Source organism: Sinohyriopsis cumingii, chromosome 2 (genome assembly GCF_028554795.1).
Source record: "Sinohyriopsis cumingii isolate HCF-2022 chromosome 2, ASM2855479v2, whole genome shotgun sequence".
Classification (NCBI taxonomy): Eukaryota; Metazoa; Mollusca; class Bivalvia; order Unionida; family Unionidae; genus Sinohyriopsis; species Sinohyriopsis cumingii.
The window spans coordinates 21437584-21459703 of NC_142962.1; the positions used below are offsets into that span (position 1 = coordinate 21437584).

At 33.8% G+C, this 22120-nt stretch overlaps 1 protein-coding gene across 4 annotated transcripts; it reads right to left on the minus strand.

Moving 5' to 3' along the window:
• Nucleotides 1-69: 69 nt before the first annotated feature.
• On the minus strand, nt 70-21617 carry LOC149804445 (dehydrogenase/reductase SDR family member 7-like). 4 transcript variants are annotated; one of them, XM_089940528.1, is made up of 9 exons: nt 21480-21617; nt 18850-18973; nt 17199-17348; nt 15667-15773; nt 14241-14433; nt 10803-10849; nt 7970-8089; nt 5718-5884; nt 70-2339 (listed from the first exon to the last, which is right to left on the minus strand). In XM_089940528.1, the coding sequence occupies exons 2-9, from the start codon at nt 18971-18973 to the stop codon at nt 2270-2272; spliced, it is 978 nt and encodes a 325-aa protein (XP_089796654.1). In that variant the 5' UTR covers nt 21480-21617; the 3' UTR covers nt 70-2269. The 4 variants fall into 4 exon arrangements, with proteins under 4 accessions (XP_089796654.1, XP_089796662.1, XP_089796647.1 ...); XM_089940536.1 differs by lacking the exon at nt 21480-21617 and adding an exon at nt 20909-21423; XM_089940521.1 differs by lacking the exon at nt 21480-21617 and adding an exon at nt 20914-21422.
• Between the last annotated feature and the right edge of the window lie 503 nt (nt 21618-22120).

Below are 22120 nucleotides of genomic sequence, written 5' to 3' on the forward strand. Positions count from 1 at the left end.
TCAAACAAATTTATAAAAAATTTCAAATGCCATTTTATAGTGAACTTTCATTATGTTAACAAATAAAAATTCTTGTTTAAGGGTAGTTGATTAAGCATTTTACTAACTTGCTATTACAAGACTGTAATCAAGGTACTTCTGTCAGTTGAAATTCAGTAGTTTCTCCAGTGCTTTTAAGTCATACTGTCAAAATATACAGCATATGAATATCAATTTTTATTGAAGTACAAATTATAATGTATATACAACTCAGAAAATGTTCTGAGAAATGGAGGGCATATCACATAAACATTTATCATACAAACATACATTCCATATCTTGCTTTGCTTCCACTTTTTGTTCAGCTCTGTTCTGTCCAATAGGAGAAGTCGCTTCCTAAAATTCCAGTCTAGCTTGACCCCTGAGATTGTTTCAAGATTCAGCAATTAAAATGAACAAATGGTCTTACCTTAAATTAAATTCCTGGAAATTATTTTCAGACAGGAGAATTCCAGACATCAGTCATTCTGAGGGACTCTTGCTAAGCTTTGTTACAAATGTGTTACTCATGTCCATCCATCTGCTTTACAGTCTTACCCCTTGTTTAATTGTTGCATTTGGATCATATACATTAAAGATTGTTGGCTAGAGTCATTTAATGCATTGGTGCATTTCAATGAATGACCTAAATTTCATGTCTTTGTAACTAAGATTATGTTCTGCATGGAAGTAAAATTATAGGCATTATTGCTCAGTTATCCAATTAATGTGTCCTGCCTAGTTTAATGTTAGCTTATAAAAATTAGGTCCTGTGTCTTTCATATGTCTGACTTATTTTTGTTGATATGTCATTATTGGGTGCAGAGACCATGTGTGGATGCATTTTGTGGGTGCAACACTAACCTACAAACATCATTTTCATAGTTACCTAGTTTATTTAATGCCTCAGTAACTGCTTAAGAGTTGCATTGATGCTTAGGCACCTTCCTACTAGAAGTGGAGGGGGGGATGGGCATATGCGTTTCTTGAACACACTTCGTTATAATTCACATTTCTGCTGTTTGTAAGTAATAATTAAAACAAAAGGTTTGGGAATGAAAAATGTATTGTTCCACATATCACATTTAATTTAGTCAGTAAAAGACTGGATTCTAAAGCATTTTACTCTCAATTGTATATTATTAAAGCTAAGTGTCTTTCAAGGCACACATTTGAGGTAGATATGTAATTTATGTGTAAATCAACATACAAATCACATAACATAATTCCATTTGGTCATCAGTGACATATCAGAATTTTCTGTTGGTGCACATATTTAGCTAGCTGTGATATTTTAAAACCTGACTTATGCATGTGTACATGATTTTATCAGGTGTGCCAATACTAGGGATCATCAAGTGCATATAAGCAGATAATCTCAAATATGTCATGCCTGGATATTCTGAGTAATAGAAAAGAATAAAAACCGAATTTTTAAAAAATTCAATAAATGTATTTCCCTAAGATACAAGTGAAAAGTTAACAAGAACTGACCATATTGTAAATTAAATCCCAAATAGTCATAAATGTTTTATCATAAGCCCAAAAGTACAGAGAATTCAAAATTAATTCCAATTTTAAATGTGCTGATGTACCAATAACCTGGAATGATGTGTATGTGCTAACAATCTTGATGTTACCACAATGTTATAATCCAAAATGTCTCCTCAAATTAAAACTAAAGCTAAAGGTAGGAATAAATCATTATCATGTAAACAACTCTAACATAACAACCTAAGACACAATAAGAGGACCAGGATGAGGGTCATCTTAATGGAAATTTCTTTAAAACTGTAAACATAATTCATTTCTAGAATTTCCAAAGTCAGATTCAAGGCTGTCTCTAGAATTCAAACTAAAGTAAACATGTTTTTCCTACATCAGTCATTTGTTATGTAGGCCCAAACTTGTACCCTCAATTATAGACAATGGTCAATTACAAAATACAAATTAAATACACACAACATATGATCATGGATGAAAGCTAACACAAAATACAAATTAGATATACATAACAAAACATGTAAGCCTTGAAATAGGTCTTGTACATTAATACTCTCAACATTACAATTAATAATGAATGCTCTAATTTCTGATCTTGGAATATACATCTGCCATTTACTGCATGCTTTTCAAGAGATAACTTTGGTCTGATGCCACATTGCATGTGAATCACCTTGCCAGTGTCAACAACAGCAATGATCCACAGAATGTGCTTATTTTTCCTGAGGAAATGTGTTTAAATAAATGTTAAGAATGCAAGTCTGTTTTCCCTTCTCTAATCTTTTGCAGTCTCTTTGTTGCAACTATGGCTGCTAATCTAAAAATAAAAGAGGATACATATATTTATAAGCCATCATTAAGTAATGTCTGAACCAGAAAACTAATGCATGTTTTGATTGGTTACCAAATCTTTTTTTAAATTTTATTTCATTGTTACGACAAACCACAAATTTAAAGACAATAATCATAAGATCATATAATTTGTTTCCCGGTTACATAAATAACAACAAGCACAGGACATTATAAACCCATTCCATGTTACAGGCACAACAGTGAACACTGGATTCTATAACTCCATTCCCTGTTACAAACACATTCATTCATTTAATAAATTTACTGATGAACATGATGGTTTTAGCATAATCACACAATTTAATATAGCACATGTTAGGAAGTCATCTGTTGCTGTAAACAGATACGATGTTATTTATCCAAAGCACTTCCTTTTTGTTTTCAGAGAGAGACAAATGGAACAACTTGAAGTGTAAACACGTGAAGCTTGTGTAATATTCTGTCCTATATTCTCCATATTTCGACAATATGTGCTATTAACGGAAATTGTTGTGAAACATTGTTACGAAGTTTGTCACAGGGATAAAAAAAATATCACTCTTATACATGCAGACATAGTTACTGTTTTTAAAACAAATAGTGAAGAGATACAAGAAAGGATCCATCTTTTTAGAGCTTGATATGTGCAGCTGCTGTTTAAATCAAAATCAGACCTAAAACCTGAAGTTGTCTTAAAAATGTGCAACTTCAATAGAAAAACACTCCAAACATCCGAGTTGGTACCAGCTCTGATGCATATACTGGTGAAATAGTTACAAATGGATAATTTCACAACTTGTGCTTGTGAAATTTCACAATCTCTTGTTGAAAAAATATTTAGATAAATGTTGGTATGCTTACATCTATCTTTAGAAAAATTCTGCACTCTGATGTCATTGCCAAGACCAAACATTACAAACCAGATTTTGCCTATACAAGAAACTACTACATGTCAGACTATTATACTGCATCCAAAATATAATGACTTTACGTATGTGTGTGTGTGTGTGTGTGTGTGTATATATATATATATATATATATATATATATATATATATATAAATTACATGTCAGCAGCTGACATTACCTTAAAAAATCTTGAGTATTTCATGTTTCTATCAATTTAATTTGATTTCCTCTTATATGGAGATCATGACACTAATTCCATTTTAAGTTTCTATCTGGCTGATTGGTAATTTAGACTACTTTGTCTTCATTCACAGTTTGTCAGTAGGAGTCATGACACTGTCTATGTAGGTATGAGGTAATTGTTTGTTACACCATATCATTCACAGTTTGTCAGTAGGAGTCGTGACACTATGTAGGTATGAGGTAATTGTTTGTTACACCATATCATTAACAGTTTGTCAGTAGGAGTCATGACACTGTCTATGTAGGTATGAGGTAATTGCTTGTTACACCATACTATTCAGTTTGTCATTAGGAGTCTGATACTGTCTATGTAGGTATGAGGTAATTGTTTGTTACACCATACTATTCAGTTTGTCATTAGGAGTCTGATACTGTCTATGTAGGTATGAGGTAATTGCTTGTTACACCATACTATTCAGTTTGTCATTAGGAGTCTGATACTGTCTATGTAGGTATGAGGTAATTGCTTGTTACACCATACTATTCAGTTTGTCAGTAGGAGACATAACACTATCATATCATCTTAATTATATGTAGTTACTAGTTGTATTGACAGTATAAACCATACCTCAACCATGAGCTCTTAACTGTAGTAGAAGTAAGGTGACATCAACAAGGCATTTGATATTTCAAAGTTGTCTTACCATATTTTACCAAATGATAGATGTATGTCTAAATGTTATACAATATGGACAGTATTTACTGAAGCTATTTTGTTTTACTTTAAGCCCACTCCCTGCTTTGGAAAAAAGTATCAGTCTGGCCATATAGGCTGATGTGAAAAGAATGTAACTAAACAAGACTCCTGAAAAATGCAACTTTTATTACATTTTGTGATATATATTTCTTTTTTTTCTTCTTTATTTTAAAATAATAAATGAAAAAAATGGAGGATTTCAGAGCAATAAGTAACTTAATAGTCTAAAATAAAACAACAGCCAGTTGCTTTGCTTATGGGAAAAATCAGCATCACTATTGTTCCCTTGCATACGTATTTACTGCATATCCAAAACAATTTTTTTAACAAACTAATTATTCTTAAACCTGACACTCATTTGCTAAAATTATGTGATTGAAACAGTAGATATATGCTATAAACTTGGATGTCTATCCAGATGCAGATTTTTCCAGCATTTGTAAACAGGACCTGATGCTAGCCATCACTGTTTCGTAAACACTTATCTGTGTAACACATCACTGCAATTAAGGTAAAACTACAACCATAACCTTAAAAAAATTTTCTAACAGTAATCTGCTAATATTTGATTCAAGAATATGCTGCTACAGCTCAAAATATGTTACGGTTTAATGATATGGATCATGATTTACAGTACAGTTATCCCAGTTGCAGGATCTGCATAGTGTGATTACTTGCCTACATCAGTTAACCCAGTTGTACTGAGTGTCAGCATATCATGCAAGGACTTGCCTACATCAATTAATCCAGTTATACTAAGTATCAGCATATGATGCAAGGTCTTGCCTACATCAGTTAACCCAGTTGTACTGAGTATCAGCAGATGATGCAAGGTCTTGCCTACATCAGTTAACCCAGTTGTACTGAGTATCAGCATATTATGCAAGGACTTGCCTACATCAGTTAACCCAGTTGTATTGTGTATCAGCATATCATGCAAGGACCTGCCTACATCTGTTAACCCAGCTGAACTGAGTATGAGCATATGATGCGACAACAAGCATCATCCCATCCTGGGGTCATGCATTCTTTGTCTTCCAAGGAGGCACAAGAATGACTGAGGAGATTTTGACCTTTCATCTACTTCAAAATCTATTGAAGGCTGTGCAACAATTATTATGGTAAGATGCCACAATAAGTAAAGCACTTCAAGCATACATGATTGATTGCTTAAACAAAACTTAGGATGGTAAGATGTAACAACAAGAAAAGCACTCCAAGCACATAATAATTATGATGGTAAGATGTGACAACAAGAAATAAACTTAAATTGTATAACAATTATGATGGTAAGATGTGATAATAATAAAAGCACTTCAAGCATATATAATTGATTGGGTAAATAAACTATTTCATGAATAAGTCCAACAACAAATTAGAAAGTAATGAGCCCATTTTTTAATGTAAACCTTTTAAGTATGTGTTTAACTTTCTTAATTATTAATTATTATATATAAAAAACAAAGGTATATATTATTTCAATCACTCTTCATTTTCTATATACTGAAATTATTACCTGTGGGCAATTGCTGGGAAATACTGGTTGATGTACACAAATGCAAGTTCTGGGTGCATAGAAATCCAGACTTCATCCAGTTTATTTGCTATGGCAACAATCGTATGATGTGCAACACATTTTGCATGCATTCTTTTCTCTCCAGGTTTCATTTCCAAACCAAGATTCTAGGGAAAAAGAAATTTCAAATACAGATAGTCTCATATACACATACTTCAAAGTCATGTTTTGTGCCCATCCAAAATTGCAGATGGCAGCAGGGTTATGTGTACATTCTGATTTTGTAAATTGTGACATGCATACAAAAATCTGAGCAAGAATATTTTTTCAAGCAATTTGAAGGATGGATATTTTTTAAAAGACAAATTCACTAACCCCAGAAACTAAGGTATTTAAAGGCAGTTTGAATCTTGTCAATATCTGAAATGAATCATTTAATACGAATTTTGTTTATGCAATTACTTCTGAAAAATGCCACTGGTAATATGATGTTTAGGGATGAATTCTTAACAAGGCCAATGCTTTTACCCCTAAACCCTTGACCTATTTAAGATCATATATACTCACAAGTCCAATCCAACTGCAAATGACACTGACCCTGATCTGTTGTTGCATAATGTACCTGCAGATCAGGGACTGTTGTTTGTTCTATTACTCCCACAATATGCAATGGCAGATCTGGGTCTATGCAGTTTGCAGTTGGGCTTGACTTGTAAACATGTATATACAGTAACATATAAACATGATGTTAATCCATGTATATCTGTTTATATTTTGGCTGTTTGTTAAAATTTAGATTTTTATTGACACTAGTTTGTAAATAAAGTTGCTCACAGAAATTAACATTTATGGTAGTGATGTTCTATGCTGGAACTTGAAATTTATGATCTGTGGCAACTATGAAATCTGTCAAAATAAGTACCAAAAATATCAGTGAAATCACAATCCTGTAAAGTACCTATCCAAATTAGGGTTAACAGCATGATTCAAGTCTGTAAGAATTTTAATTTTGTTGATAATTTAATCCAAATTTCTAGCTCACTGGCCATAAAATCAAGTGAGCTTTTGGTATGTCCCTGCATTGCCATGTGATGTGTGACCTTTGCATCTATCAACTGACATTTTAAACTTCTCAAAACTCATTGGACGAAACTAAGCAAAGAGCATCATGGCAAGAAAGGTTTCAAATTTCTACAAAGATGGCAGTCTTCTGTCAAATATGGCTCACATTCCTGGGTTTTCCAGGGTTCTTCCTCCAACAGTTATACTGGCCGCCATATATGGCCTATCTTGTGCTGAAAAATGGCGTTAAACCCTAGAACAACAACAACAACAACAACTAAAATTAGTACAAACCCTTGACATGACTTCTCAAAAACCACTGAACAGAATCTGATAAACCTGGACAGAAAACATCTTGTGGGGGAAAACGTAAAAAGTTTGTACAAACAATGTTGAAAAACCATCATTACTATACAGATTTGAACATTTTAATAACTTCTCCAAAAGCACTTAAAAGAAATTAACCAAACTGAATAGAAAGCATCCTGCATGAATACATTTCAAATTGTGTAAATAATGCTAACTACCATCAAATATGGTCATCATTACTAAGAATAGTGGGGGCCCCAAGTGGTCCAAAGCACTCTCCGTTACGGATCACTGCCATCTCACCTCTGTCTGCATGGGTTCGAGTCTTGGATTCAGCCAGTGTGGGTACGTGAGAAAGCCTGCCAGTAGCTTCTCATGGGTCGGTGGTTCTTTCCGGGGTTTTCCCGGGTTCTTCCTCCACCATTAACCGCTGGAAATAGAAAAATATTTACACAACTTTATCTCAAAAAATGCTAAACACATTTTGATAAACTTTGACACAAAGCAATAGGGTGCAAGACTTTTCAGTATTGGGCAAATTATGCTGATCTGCCATCAAATATGAATTAAAATAGGAAAACAAAAGAAAACTAACAACAACTGTTTCATAACATGCAATCTACAGCAACACTGGATGAAATTTCAAAGCATCTACTGACCCAGATTTCATCATCAACTGCTCATGATTTCATTATTAGGCAGATCTCACCCAGGTGAATGACCTTAATGAACTTGTTTTTTCTCATATTCTTAGATAAATAAATGCAATCATTGGAAGTAACCTCAAACTAATACATCAATTAAAGACAAATTTAAAATTTTGATTTCTAATATTTTTATATATATGTATTGAGTACTTACATTGGAAAAGTAATTTTTACCTGGTCAGCAGTCTCAGTGAAAGCATGTATTAAGGCCTCTGAAAAAAATGGTCCCGCAACCACCATGGTGACATGTATGTTCCTGTCATGTGTCTCATTTCTCAAACAGTCAAATGCACCCTGAAATTGTACATCAAAAGAAGAGGATGTCAGACAGTGGATATAGTTTTTGTCATCTTGGTTTATAAACAAATAGAAGTAATTAAAACACTCTTGAACACCTAACAACACATACTTTTTATTCATTACCATATTTACTGGATATGGTTCCCCCTCCACTTTTACAAATTCTGGCAAATATTTACCAAAGATGTATTTACCTCATCATAAGCCCACCCTCTTTTTAGTAAACACTTTATTAGGCTGGCCCTCAGAGCTTATAATGGGATAAATAGGGTATCTTTTGAAGTATACAAATGTTTGTGACTTCTGTGGCATAGTCCACATAGTGGGTTACATCCACTTGGGATGGTAAAAAATCCACTGCTACAAAACTGTAAATCAGGTGAGAAATTCCACTTTAAAAAAATCCATACTCTGTGACAACTTTATGACTTAATTTAGATTATATTTACTGTCATTTTTTTCTCTTATGTGTCTTAGTGCAGAATATGAAAAGATTCTGGGTAACGTGCCAGAGCAAAATATCCTAGGAATCTTCATTTTCAATTATGGAAGGCAAAGTCGATGATGATATAAGGTATCATCATTTGGAACACCATCACTTTCTGATGAGTCAAGTAACTTTTTTATGTATGTGACCGAAAAAAAACAACGTCATTCCACCTGAACGTACCATGAGAGCAGACATGAAATATGTCACTGAGATCAAAGTGTCGTGTGTGAGATCAGCCACATTTACTCAAGTTCCTTTACCCTCATTCTCAATGGGATTTCAATGCATGCAACTAGTCAAGCTATTTATTATCCATGGAGACCATGAAATGAGGTTTAGATCTATGGGCAAAGTCATCATTATGACCACAATATTCTGAAAGGGTGTAGGAACATACTTTGGTTTCTCTGATTGTTATGTTGATAGCAACTTACTCCAATCCACATGAACTGTATCATTTTGTGAAAATTCTCTTTGCAAAACCACAAAACTTAATACCCACAAAATTCTGAATATCTCTCTTGAAATACATTTCTTTAATTTTGTTACTTTCCTAATTAAATATTTTATCAAAATTTCAAATAATTATGCTTTAACAAGAAAGCAAATGCATTAAATTGCAATCCTGAAAATATGAAAATTATTTGAGAATAACTTTTTAAAAAAAATCTCTGAATTCTGACTGTAATAAACTTGATAAAGCAAACACAGTAAATAAGCTGCCAAGAAAACAAAGTATTTAAATATTAGAAACACCATCCATATACTACTAGAGATTCAATATTCCAAATATTCTGTAATGTTAGCCATCATGCATCCATATTGCTGTTACACAAAACTGGCAAAACCATGACATGAGTACAGTAGTAACAGGTACAACATACACCTGATCTGTGTTACAGAGTTCTGTAAGTAGACACTAGCCCGACATGCCTGACTGCTGACAGCAATATCATTAGGTCATGGTGACCTTCACCTGGACCAACACATTATACACCTACAAACATCAGGTTCCTTCCGTTGCTCCCAAGGCAAACCACTTTTGTAATTTGTTCAAAGACAGAATAAAAAGAAGGTATAATGAAGAAGCCATTTTCTTTCTTTACTTTGTTGTGACCTTGACTATTGAGATCTGAGCCCCAACATTATGAAGCATACTTTCCTGAACATCAAGCTGTCATGGTCCAATTATGTATTTTGTAATTAAATCTACTGAACATAAAATCTTCTACCTGCTTCACACTAACCTTGACTTTTCACCTAATTACCCCCAGAATGGTAAGGTTATGCAGTCTAGAACTGATATTTTGTGCATTCATATATTTTCACCTTCATTGAGACCTTGACCTTTGGCCTTTCTACCAGAACAGCAATAGGTTTCTGCCTTGTTCGGTCAAGGTAGTGGCCTGAAACTAAAAAGACTGCAGAAAGCAAGGACTAACAAATGGATGGGTATCATAGCATGATACACTGCACCTTACCTTAAGAAAGATTACATCATAACCCTGTTCGTGTGACACCTGGCTTAAATTATAACTAGCACAGACAAAATGACCCATGTGTATTGCTTGCTTTTACACATCAGACAAGAATATGCATACACCTTCCACCCACCACCATGTAATAATTTGCAGTCTTGACCCCTTTCAGGTAAATTCTGAGTGGGTAAAAAAAACCTGTAATCTAAATTACTGTTAAAGACTAAGGATTAAACATATTGTAAACCTCAACTATAAGGAACTTTGATATTAGCAATTCACTGATATAACACCAATCAACTGGACCACAGAGAATACTTAAAATAAAAAGAATACAGTCTTTAATCTCTTATAAGATGAATCCAACTACAAACTGCATAGACCCAGATCTGCCATCACATAGTGCATCAACAGATCGTTGTCTGTGCAGTTTGTTAGGTGTAATCAGTAGAACAAAACAGAGACCCTGATCTGTTGGAACATTATGATATGACAGACCAGGATTTATGTTGCTTGCAGTTGGACTTGACCTATAAGTGAGTATATACGATACTTCATTATAATGAAAGCCTCTTGATATAAAAATGATTTGTATGGACACAAGATCATTTGTTATTGCAACTAGGTTGCATCCTCTGGACATATGATGAAAGGAGGTCACTTATAATTAATAATCAGCAAAAGTTTACTTGGTGCACCTCAATTTCATTATTTCTTGGGCTGTGTTCCTGCTACTTACATGTAGGGCATGTTTAGAACAGCTGTAAGATCCCAAGCCAGGAGCACCTGGTTTATGAAAAAGGAATATTACAAGCATAATTAAACACTTTCAAAGAAGACTATCAGGTTCTGAACAAAAAATAATGTGATTGCCTCAACTCCAAACAAACAACAGTATGCACTACTAATCTTGAAACAAGTTTAATTTATCAAAATGGTTCTTTAATTACTTTTTGGTGCCTTCTAGGTACAACAAATAAAAAGAAAATCTTAAAAATGATAAAATATTAACCATGTAATAATTTGCAATTTAAGCAAGAAAATCAAACATTTACAGTAGTTTTATGTAAAATAATATAAAATGAATTACCTTGTATATGTAGTGTTGCTGATGAAAAAAATTATATACTGAAATGTATCCTTAATTTTTTTGTGTTCTAAAGTTAAATTTTTGGGGGGAAAATGTATATTTAATTATTAAGTATGAGGGATATTTGAGCATTCCTGAATATTTTGTTACAGTTATTTTTTGAACATGTCATTGCCTATTCTGTTGTAACTACAGTAAAACCTGTCATGAGCAACCTCTGCTATGAGCGACCACCTGTCATTTCCGACCACAATCGTAATGCACGGATCAATTTTACTATATAAACGCTCTGTTATGAACGACCACCTGCTGAACGCGACCAGTGACCGCGATTTCTTGGCAAAATATGCATTTTGACACTGCCATGAACGACCGCATCGCCAAAAAATCAAAACAGATTGACACCACTGACCTTAACTTAATCCTTTGTAAACACTAGAGCTCGGGATAAATGTAGTACGCAAACAAAGTGCACATTAAATCACACTATAGTTGAACAACCATATATCGGGATAAACACCTCTAACCATCATTTAATCCTTTGTAACAAAGACTGCATAAATAGCAAAGATTGCTCTAATAAAGTATTTAAAAATAATTTGTCTTGCTACAGTACCAGTTTTGTGAAATGCCAAAGTCATGTGAATAGCCAGTAAGAGTAACATCAAAGGGAGTAATGATGGATATATGCAGTCAATTTAGAGGTTTGTATTTTTTCTTTATCTTTATGAAAACTCACAAAACGCCGGTAGTCCTTATGTCCAAGTGAGAAATCGTTTGAAAGGGCTTCAGTGTTGGTTTGAGTACGTCGTTTGCTTTCCAGTTAATCCATAATGCCTGGAGGGTGAATGAGCTCATTGTCTTTAATACTAATAAGTGAGAATCATTTCCGGATTTTTTTAAAATTATTTTTTATTTCTTTTGTTAGTGTTTCACCAAGCCACAATCTGTTTACGTGGGTACAGATGGTCGGAACATTTGTTTATCGAGCTATAACACTGTTGATTTAAACTTCGTCTCAGAATAAATGTATTGTTTCCTGATGAGTTAATTATGTCTTTTGGTTTCATTCATTGGTACATAATATATATTTAGTCCACAATTCCCCAAAACCTGATCAAAACTGATAGTCTTTATAACGTCAACACTAATAACAACGGCAGAATCTCCGCTGAAAAAAAGAAAAAATTTAACACTGGAAGAAAGGATTAATGTCATTGAAAGAAATGAAAAAGGCGAGACCACTCGCAAAATAGCAGTCAGCTTAAGCGTCGGTAAAACGCAAGTTCAGAATGTAATCAAAGACAAGAAGTCCATTAGAAACGAATGGCAGAAAGGTGCACAAGCACGGAGGAAATATGCCATGGCACGACGGACAGTTTACGGAGATCTGAACGAGCGAGTATGGGAGTGGTTTTGTGTTGCAAGGAGTAAAAACATACCAGTAAGTGGAAAGTTGATTCAGGAAAAGGCAATAATTGAGATACATGTTCAGACCAAATAGCTGAGTAAAACATGTCAACAAAGAAGTATAATGGATTTCTTTTAAAAAAACAAGTGAATAAGTGTATAAAATAAGATATATACATCATATTTTAACTGTTCATTTTTTGTACATATTAATGTGATGTTGAAATAAAAATTTTATTCTCGTTGTTTGATAGATGTATATCTTTATTATATAAAGATATTTTGAGAGGAATGCATGGAATATTTAACAAGATTCATGAATAAAGGATATGATACATGTACAGTGAGTATGGGTATTATTTATTTTTCAACAATGCTAACTATTGACCCTGAAAACCAGTCCATTTTCACACACCTCTTATGAGAGACCACCTGTCTTGAGAGACCGCTTTTGGTTGGCAGAAGGGGCGGTCTCTCATAACAGGTTTTACTGTAACAGTAACTAAACAGTCTCAAACTACTGTTCATGTGGCAAATATTTATCCCACATTTTATATCCCACCTTTTTTCCTGCTTTTCAACTCAAAAGGCATTTAACATTGTTTACTAAATATTATATTTATTCTGAATTAGTTTTTTGAGGGCACACAAGCCGCATGGTATGTTTCTTCATTCCTTAATTTAATGATGGTAATCAATGTCTGTATATATGGTACAGTAATGCAAAGGTATTCACCCATGTATGTTTCTTTGCTAAGAAAGGAGATGCCACAGTGATCATCCTGGGAATTGAAACTAACTGCTCACATTTTTACTGTTACAATTTTTTTTGTGTGGTTTACTTTCTGATTTTAGTATTGCTGTAGGATTGTAAAATTCATAAGCTGACATGAATAATGTTTAAACTTAACATTCTATTTACTGAAGGAAAAAATTCTTTGTAGTATGATAATTATTTTGTCACAACAATATTCACTGGTGATAAAACAGAACATGGCTTCTATGGACTGCATATGCTATATGTAGGATATTTTTTATTATAAATGAAAATCGACAGACGTAATGTAATAATCAGGAGTTCTCTGCAAAAAATTGGGAGGTAGGTGTGGAACGACTCCAAAAATCGGGACTTTTTCTTCTCCCAGCATGAGAGTTGACAGGTATGGTCAAGAGAGTTTCATATGTGTTATTTTTTCATGCAAAAGGCCTGGTCATCTGGTCATCCCATCTTTACAAATCAAGGTTCCACTATGTTAATCTATCCACACCATGACAAATGGATCAAGTATTTTAGTGCTTCTGGTCTGTGAATTTCACTCTTACACAGCATCCAAAACTTTGCTACATACTCCTTACAACTTGGATTTAGCTATAAACAATAATGATTGAATCTTAATAGCAAAGATTCACTAGAGAGCAACTTGGAAGCTACCATTAGTTGGAAGTGCAGTGTTCCAGTTCATGAACAACATATCAAAATGTTAGCACAAAATGGCATTTAGTAACTAGATAATCAGATTGAGCAGATGTATAGAGGTACATGGGAATTACTCTGAGAGGATTATTGATGTACTGTTTACTACAAAAGACCTTTGTTGCACAGCACACTAATATTCAGAACTTCATAATTACCCTCTAAGGCAACTAAACAAAAATGATTATCCCTGCCCTACACACCAAATTTCCCAGCTACACTGCTGGTACAAACAATATGTCCTTCTCTTCTGTCCAGCATGTGGGGTAGTACTGCTTTGGTAAGGGACAGGGGACCCAGAACATTCAGCCTTAACATCTCCTGGTCAATATTCAGGGATGTCCTCTCCCACAGGGCTCGCTGTGACCGCCCAGCATTGTTTACAAGGATGTCTATCTGTTAAATATATATAAATATGTTAAAATCTGAACACTTGGGAAAAGATTTGTTTTGATGTTGGAACATTTGGGAATTGAGGTCCCCAAGGATTTCTGCACTTAAACTGCTGTCAATTCATTGTTTTGAAGAGTATGAATTTGTGTGGTTTTTACCAACCATTAATCTTAACATCCAATGAGCAGTGATTTTTCAATTAAAACAATAGAGCCCCAATCCAAATCCATGAAATTAAGTGCTCTCAAAAGTGTCCCTTTCTCAAAATTTGAAAATCAATACATATACAAAAACACCTTGCTAAATGAATTCATGGCATTTAGTTTGTTCAAGGGCTTTTTCCTTTTCCAAAAAGATGTATAACTTTACAAAGACTAGATATCAAGAGAGCTTTTCTATCACCAGCACCACAATGAATTAAATTAATTTTATTTGTACAGTAATTATTGTACAAATTTCCAATGAAAATTATAAACATTATACCAAAATGTAAATACATATAAATAGGGGCCCCGAGTGGCCGAGTGGTCTAAAGTGCTCTCCGTTACGGATCACTGACATCTCACCTCTGTCTGTGTGGGTCTGAGTCTCGGATTCAGCCAATGTGGGTATGTGAGAAAGCTTGCCAGTAGCTTCTTGTGGGTCGGTGGTTCTTTCTTGGGGTTTTCCCGGGTTCTTCCTCCACATTAATACTGGCTGCCATGTATAGCCTATCGTGTGCTGAAAAATGGCATTAAACCCCACAACAACAACATATAAGTACCTCATGATATTAATATATACAAAAGTTCGCTCTAAATAAAATAACAATTTCTGCTATGCATGTCCCATAGATCATTCAGTATCTTCCAAACCAAGAATGGAATTTATATAGGATTCATTTGCAAGGCCTAAATTAAAATACTGATGCCCCCACCACCATCACCAAAATTGCTACACTCTAATCATGATAATGTTTGCCATATGTATTTCCAGCTACATTTGTAAAATGTCTTCACATTGCCATCAAGTAAAAAAAAAAAAATTATCTATCTACAAAGCCAGTCCTAAACTTATCAGACAGGAAAGAGGAAACATATGATCATTTAATATTTCTCTTCTCTTAATATCTGATTAATTTTTTGTTCAAAACATAAGGAAATATAATATAAGATACAATGTGAGAAACTTAAATAAGCAGTCAGATCTATTGATTGGGTTGATTCTGCAGTGTACAACATAAAGAGAGTGACAAACCTTTTTGAAGTATTTGAGAACAGTTTCCACAGCCTGTTTATGTGTATCAAATGCAAGCATATCCAGTGGTAATATCAAAATTTTGTCTGCTTTCATCCTGCTTCTCTCTGAAAAATAAAGATATACAGTATTTCCTATGCAAATTTGTATTACGAATTAAATCCCAAATAGTCCTAAACATTCTATCACAAGTCCAAATGTATAGTGTTCCAAATGAATTCTAGGTGTTCCAAATAAATTCCAATGCTGAATGTGCTGATGTTCCTGTAGTCTCAAATGCACTAATATGTCATTGGCCTGGAATGTGGGTATGTGTTAAAAGGCTTTTGATTTATCTCTATAATATAATCCAGAATGTCCTTGACTGAACTAACTATACTACCATATTAATATAAGTATCAATCAGCACTTTGTATTTCCAGTGAATAATCTGAATATATAAACCCACCCAAATTATAAACTGAACACAACAATAAGACTGATTCCACTTCAGAGGTCAAGGAAGAATGAATAGTTTTTCAAGTAAACAACACTGATAAAAGACCCCCCCCCAAAAAAAATGTTTTTCCAATCAGACGACCACCCTTGTTTTTTGTTGCCGATCCATGCACTTTTTCCCCCAGGGTAAAAAAAAATAATTTAAATTCACGACATTAATCTGTACCTATAACTGAGCTGCTTTAGCCCAGTACTTGAAGTGCTTAGTACATCATATAAACTACACATGTAACCATTATATTATATATAATGTTTGAAAGAAAAAAATATTACCTACCTACCTACCCTAGATTTAAAATCAGTTCAACAGGAAACACATTTTTTGGGGCCCAAAAAAAGATAAGACACAATAACAGAACCAGGATGTAGATCAGTCTCCTCTCTAAAATATTCAAAGCTGGCAAAAAGTTTAATAATTTCCAAGTTAAAAACTAATATCCTACATTCAGAAAAAGTAAACTTGTTTACCTCCATTAAAAATGAACTCAATATTTAATCTATAATCACAGAGGAATACTTGCTATGTATATTGTTGTTTACAAAATAAATGTCACTGGTTAGGTAGACCATTAACTTCATTTTGGACTACGGTCAATAACAAAATACATATATACATAGCATAATAGCATATAATCAATGAGAAAAACCAACAAACTATATATATATATGCATGTATGTGTATGTATGTCCTGGGTTTAATGTTTCTTTTGTGGTTGTTGGATTTAGAAAAGTAAGCATTAAAAAAAATATTCCGACATAAGTGCAAAAGTCTGATATCTAATTCCCAAAATCATTAAGTTTGCCGTTTTCATAGATATATGTAGGCACTACTATTTTCCGTTTAATAAAACTGAATTTTTTCTTCACTACATTTCTCCAAACGTTTGCATTTGCTCACACACACATGCAGTGATGAAAACTGATTTACTTATGTTTGCATTACACTATTTAGTAAGAGCTACATATGCCCAAAGGAAAGATGCTATTAATGAAGCAGGGAAAAGTAACACTTTTTCACATAAGTTGGATGTTACCAATACAGCGAGCCTTGACATTCTTGAGCCTCTCCTCCCTGCGAGCAGACAGCACCAAATAACACCCAGCTTCGGCCAGTTCATAGGCCAGGGCCTCCCCCAACCCACTTGAGGCTCCTGTTATCCACACAACCTTCTCTGATAGAGAGGCTGTAAAAGAAATACCATGTTAACTAGGCTGATAAATATTACTTGATGAGGTATACAAATCTTTCTTCTAATGCACATGAACTTTAGTATAACCCAAAGCTTCTACAAAGACAAAACAACTCATGATAATATATATATATATATATATATATATATATATATATATATATATATATATATATATGCTGGTTCTTTTGAGTTTGAATGCCATTTCTCAGTACAAGATAGGCTATACATGGCAGCCAGTGAAACTGGTCAAGAAACTACCCAGGAAAGCCCAGTAAGAACCACCAACACATGGGAAGCTACTGGCAATCTTTCCCACATACCCATATTGGCTAAGCCTGGGACTCAAACCTATGTGGACAGACATGAGATGGCAGTGATTAGTAAAGACAACCATGTTAGACCACTCTGTCATCCCGGACATTATTTCAAAATGTTTGTATATATGTATAGAGACAACATGAAGTCTAAAAACACAAAATCTGCAAAACATTCACAATGTTTCCTTTTCATGAATAAAGTTGCATTAAACTGTCTTCAAAGTAATCTATATAAAATGATGTTAAATTAAAAACAAAGCAGTCTTATTCTGAAAATCAATAATATTCCATATATTAGGTCAACCTGACACCATATTAAAAAAAACTCTTAAACCAGAAACCACATTAAAAATAAATGTTACTGTCATTAAAAATGAACAAGCTGAATTATAAACAAAAACTTTATAAGTTAAGTAGTTTTTTAATTTGCAAATACTGTTAAATACTGATAGCAACTTTCACACTGCATTTACAAGAAAAAAGGTTAGACGTACAATACCATCATTTACAACATAAAATGGTTAGACGTACAGTAAAATGTACAATATCATCATTTACAACATAAAATGGTTAGACGTACAGTAAAAAGTATAATACCATCATTACAACATAAAATGGTTTGACATACAGTAAAATGTACAATACCATCATTTACAACATAAAATGGTTAGATGTACAGTAAAAAGTACAATACCATCATTTACAACATAAAATGGTTACACATAAAGACGTACAGCATACTGGCTACCTGTTCTGTGCTGTTGCTGCTTAGATACAAAAGGTTGCAAATTTCTTTTACCAAAAATATAGAACTGAACTCAGATGAGAGGTCTTAAATTTTCAGACAAATGGTACTTATGAAGTCATTTGCTACCAAATTTTCAAGCTGTTTTTAAAAATATATTCACGTATATACAGTATTTGAGTATGTGTGTACAGTCAAATTGAGTAGTTTTAAAAATATGGGGCCTGAACCATCTGTATTATTAATGCAACTATAGTATAATTAATTCTAATTTACTTTTGAAAATCGAAGCCTGTATTTGCAACATAATATTAATCTGAGGCTGGATGAAAATAAATTCAAATATGAAATGTCAAAACTTGTAAATGGTTGAGAATTTTATGAAAGTGAGAAAAAGGTTTAGATCCAAAAAATGTTTTCCATAAAACACCTGGTGAATTTCCAAATAGTTCACACCACTGGAGAACCAAGTCTGTCTCTGCAAATAACAACCTCATTCCCTGTGTTACGATGTACACCACAACAAGCAGGAATGGAACTAAACACCAGTCCATCTGAATAAAAAAAATGTTACTGAATAATTCCATTTTACAGGATAAAAATAAATTACTATTTTAGTGTGAATTGTCTACTTTCTTTTCATTCAGTCTTTGTAATATATGTGCATTTTGATATGTATACAATAAAAACTTATGATAAATAAATGATGGGTCAAGTGCAAGGTCCATCAAACTTTCAATTTGTACTCACCTTAAACTTTTTTCACCCACTGCAATATCTTTATTTTTAAAAATGATTGGCCACTTAAGCATCTATTTTCCTGTACAATCTCAAATGAACTTTTAACTCCATTTATCTTTGTCAACTCTGCTCACATATCACTTTGCAAGAGCAATGTCTACATTTAAATGGGTCAGTTGCTCCGTTAGTTAATTAAGTTTCGCGCTAAGATAACTTTCTCACAGTAAATAATGACACCTCATAAGTTTTCACCACACAAAATTTGTTCTTCATCCGACTCTCTTAAAAAGAAATGATCCTGAGTTGAGATGGTTTTACGTTCCAGGACTGGTTACTTAAATACAAACTGGATCCTCTCCCTCCAGTCAGCGATGATGCAGGAGTTCCCTTTCTTATGTTATACAGTATATAAAACCAACTGTTTCTGTAACTCACTACATATTTCTTTGCAGTGAACAAATCACAAGTTCAGGATTGGGTTATTTTTACTAATTATTTTTAAAACCAAAATTCAACTGTAGATGTATCAAATTTACTTACAAATGGGATAATTGCATTAGAGGGACACAAAGTCAGATCACTGGTGGTTAGTCTCGAAGGCCAAGAACAAAGTGACTCAACACAAGTGTGGGGTGGGGGTGAAGTCAGTGCAGAAATGCATCTTACAAAACCTAGAACAGATGTTGCAATCGTAAATGAATTCGCCACTTGAAAATATAACTTTCTTACATGCATGATACAAATGGCATAACTGAATGCAAGGCTGAAACTAAATTTATAACTCTTTATTTCAAGAGGACAGCAGTTTGTGGTACAAATGATCACCCCTATGACCCTAAAAACAAAATGAAACAATCTTTTTCTTCAAACTTAAAACTTTTGCACACTTTCCTCTTTCCCACTTATTCTGTCTTTTACACACACACACACACATGTCCTCTACATACACTGAAGAACTTCAAATTGCTCTTCAAGAAGGTACTTTTTGCAATCATTTTAAAATTCTTCAATATTGCTTCAAACTTTGAAATTTACCATTAGTCAATTCCACAAAAACAATCCTGAAAAATGGGGACTTTCCTAGGAAAAGTCCAATTTTGTTCTTGGTAGATAAAGACTGTTGGTTTCCAGTGATGTTAAATTATATTAAATGGACTAATTAATGTTAAGTGTTCATTCAGATTTTCTGGAGTACATAAACAGATCTGTGATAAGTCTATTTTTGACAGTGTGTCAATTTAATTCTTTCAAATACTGCAGGGATGGTGCACAGACATTGGCACATAGAATCAAATGTGTTGCTCTCTCTTATAGATCATAAGCTTTATAAATTTGTTTTTGCATCGATTGCTCCAAAATAGTACAAGCATAGTCAATCAATAGTAATATAAAACCATTAAAAATAATTTGTTTGCATTTTGTGGAAATTAAGCCTTAATTCTACTTGTACTACAACATGGGAAGCAAAATACTTTATAATTCTTAATGTCTTGGCTACCTTCGTTAAAGGGCACTACACACACACATACACGCTCATATATATATATATATATATATATATATATATATATATATATATATATACATACATACATACATACACACACACACACACACACAGAAAACATGAATCTGGGTCACAAAAGAGGTGGTGAGGCAATCTATACAGCCATACAGTGTAGGGGTAGTGAGGTCTGTAAATAATACAGTCGGTCAAGTCTTTTCAATAATATACAAAGCCTGTTTACCCTACCATAGTCTCCTAGTCCTATCTAGGATTCCACTACCAATTAGGTGACCATTCACCCGGTTTTATACTCGACAGTCCGGTTTTCAGCTGGTCTATCCCCTTCTTAATATCAACATTTCTGCTAGTCCTACAATGTAAGACATAGCACGTTATTTTATATCAGCGTCGAGGTCTTACATGTAGGACTATATTTCTGCGCGAGTGCAAAGTACTCTCTACCGTCTAGCTCGTCATTCGACGACAGTATCCACTGCAAGGGACATAATATACAAATAATACTGGACACAGTACATGGCACTTTAATGTGAACATCGTGGCACATGCAGAGTTCTTCCCTGCTACTTATATTATCTTGTGAGCACTGTGGCTCGTTATGAAATATTTTCATTCCCACTTCGTAGTACAACCTGTACACCAACCAATACGTCCGATTAAAATCGAGATCACCGAATCTCCCCCTCTCGTGGAATGCATATTATAAAATAATAGGTTACAATCACAGGAGACTGACGATTATCAATCACGTACGACGAAACATGTAAGAAAACGAAATCACTTTATCCTCGTACTTTTATTGATAAAACCTCAGACTCCTGAGGTTACAGTAGTTAGTGAAGTAAACGCTGTCATGGTGATCTTCCACCTCGAAGGACAAACAACTACAGTTCGTTCAGCCTGGCGGAATGATATCCGTGACCGTATCTCAGTAAATTTTAAACTGAGCATCTCGACGATCCATGTATATACCACAAACCACCAGCAATCTCCAACCAATTGCAAACCACCTGTATAAATATACAAACTCGATTTCATCTTATAAAATGTGGTTGGAGGGGTTAATATTTATAATGAATCTCAATATGCGCATCTTTTTACAACAGTTAAATGCACCCAATCAAACTCGAAAATCTCAAATGAATCGCATAGTAGCATAAGTCGTCCTATATATCCATAGCTACGATGTCGTATCCTCAACTTGATTAGTGTCCACGAGGTACGAGTAAAGGTACTAATATTAGTACTAATATATCCATTGTATTAGTTGAACAAATTATTGAGGTAAAAGAAAAACAAGGCCCACCCACACCCCAAAACAACGAAACAAAACCAAGCCTTGAATCGAATTACAATAATTGTTTAATGTTCAATTTGATGATGAAACATGCAAATATGAATCCATTCAAAGAATTTATAAACACTCAAGCACGTA

Bases quoted from the DNA above. Each gene is read 5' to 3' on its own strand.
- LOC149804445 (XM_089940521.1), bottom strand. The intron at 15,774-17,198 runs GTAACATCCAAC...TTTATTTTTCAG, and splicing joins TGTCAAGGCTCGCTGTATTG to AGAGAAGCAGGATGAAAGCA. The intron at 8,090-10,802 runs GTAAGTAGCAGG...GTACAATTTCAG, and splicing joins GTTCTAAACATGCCCTACAT to GGTGCATTTGACTGTTTGAG.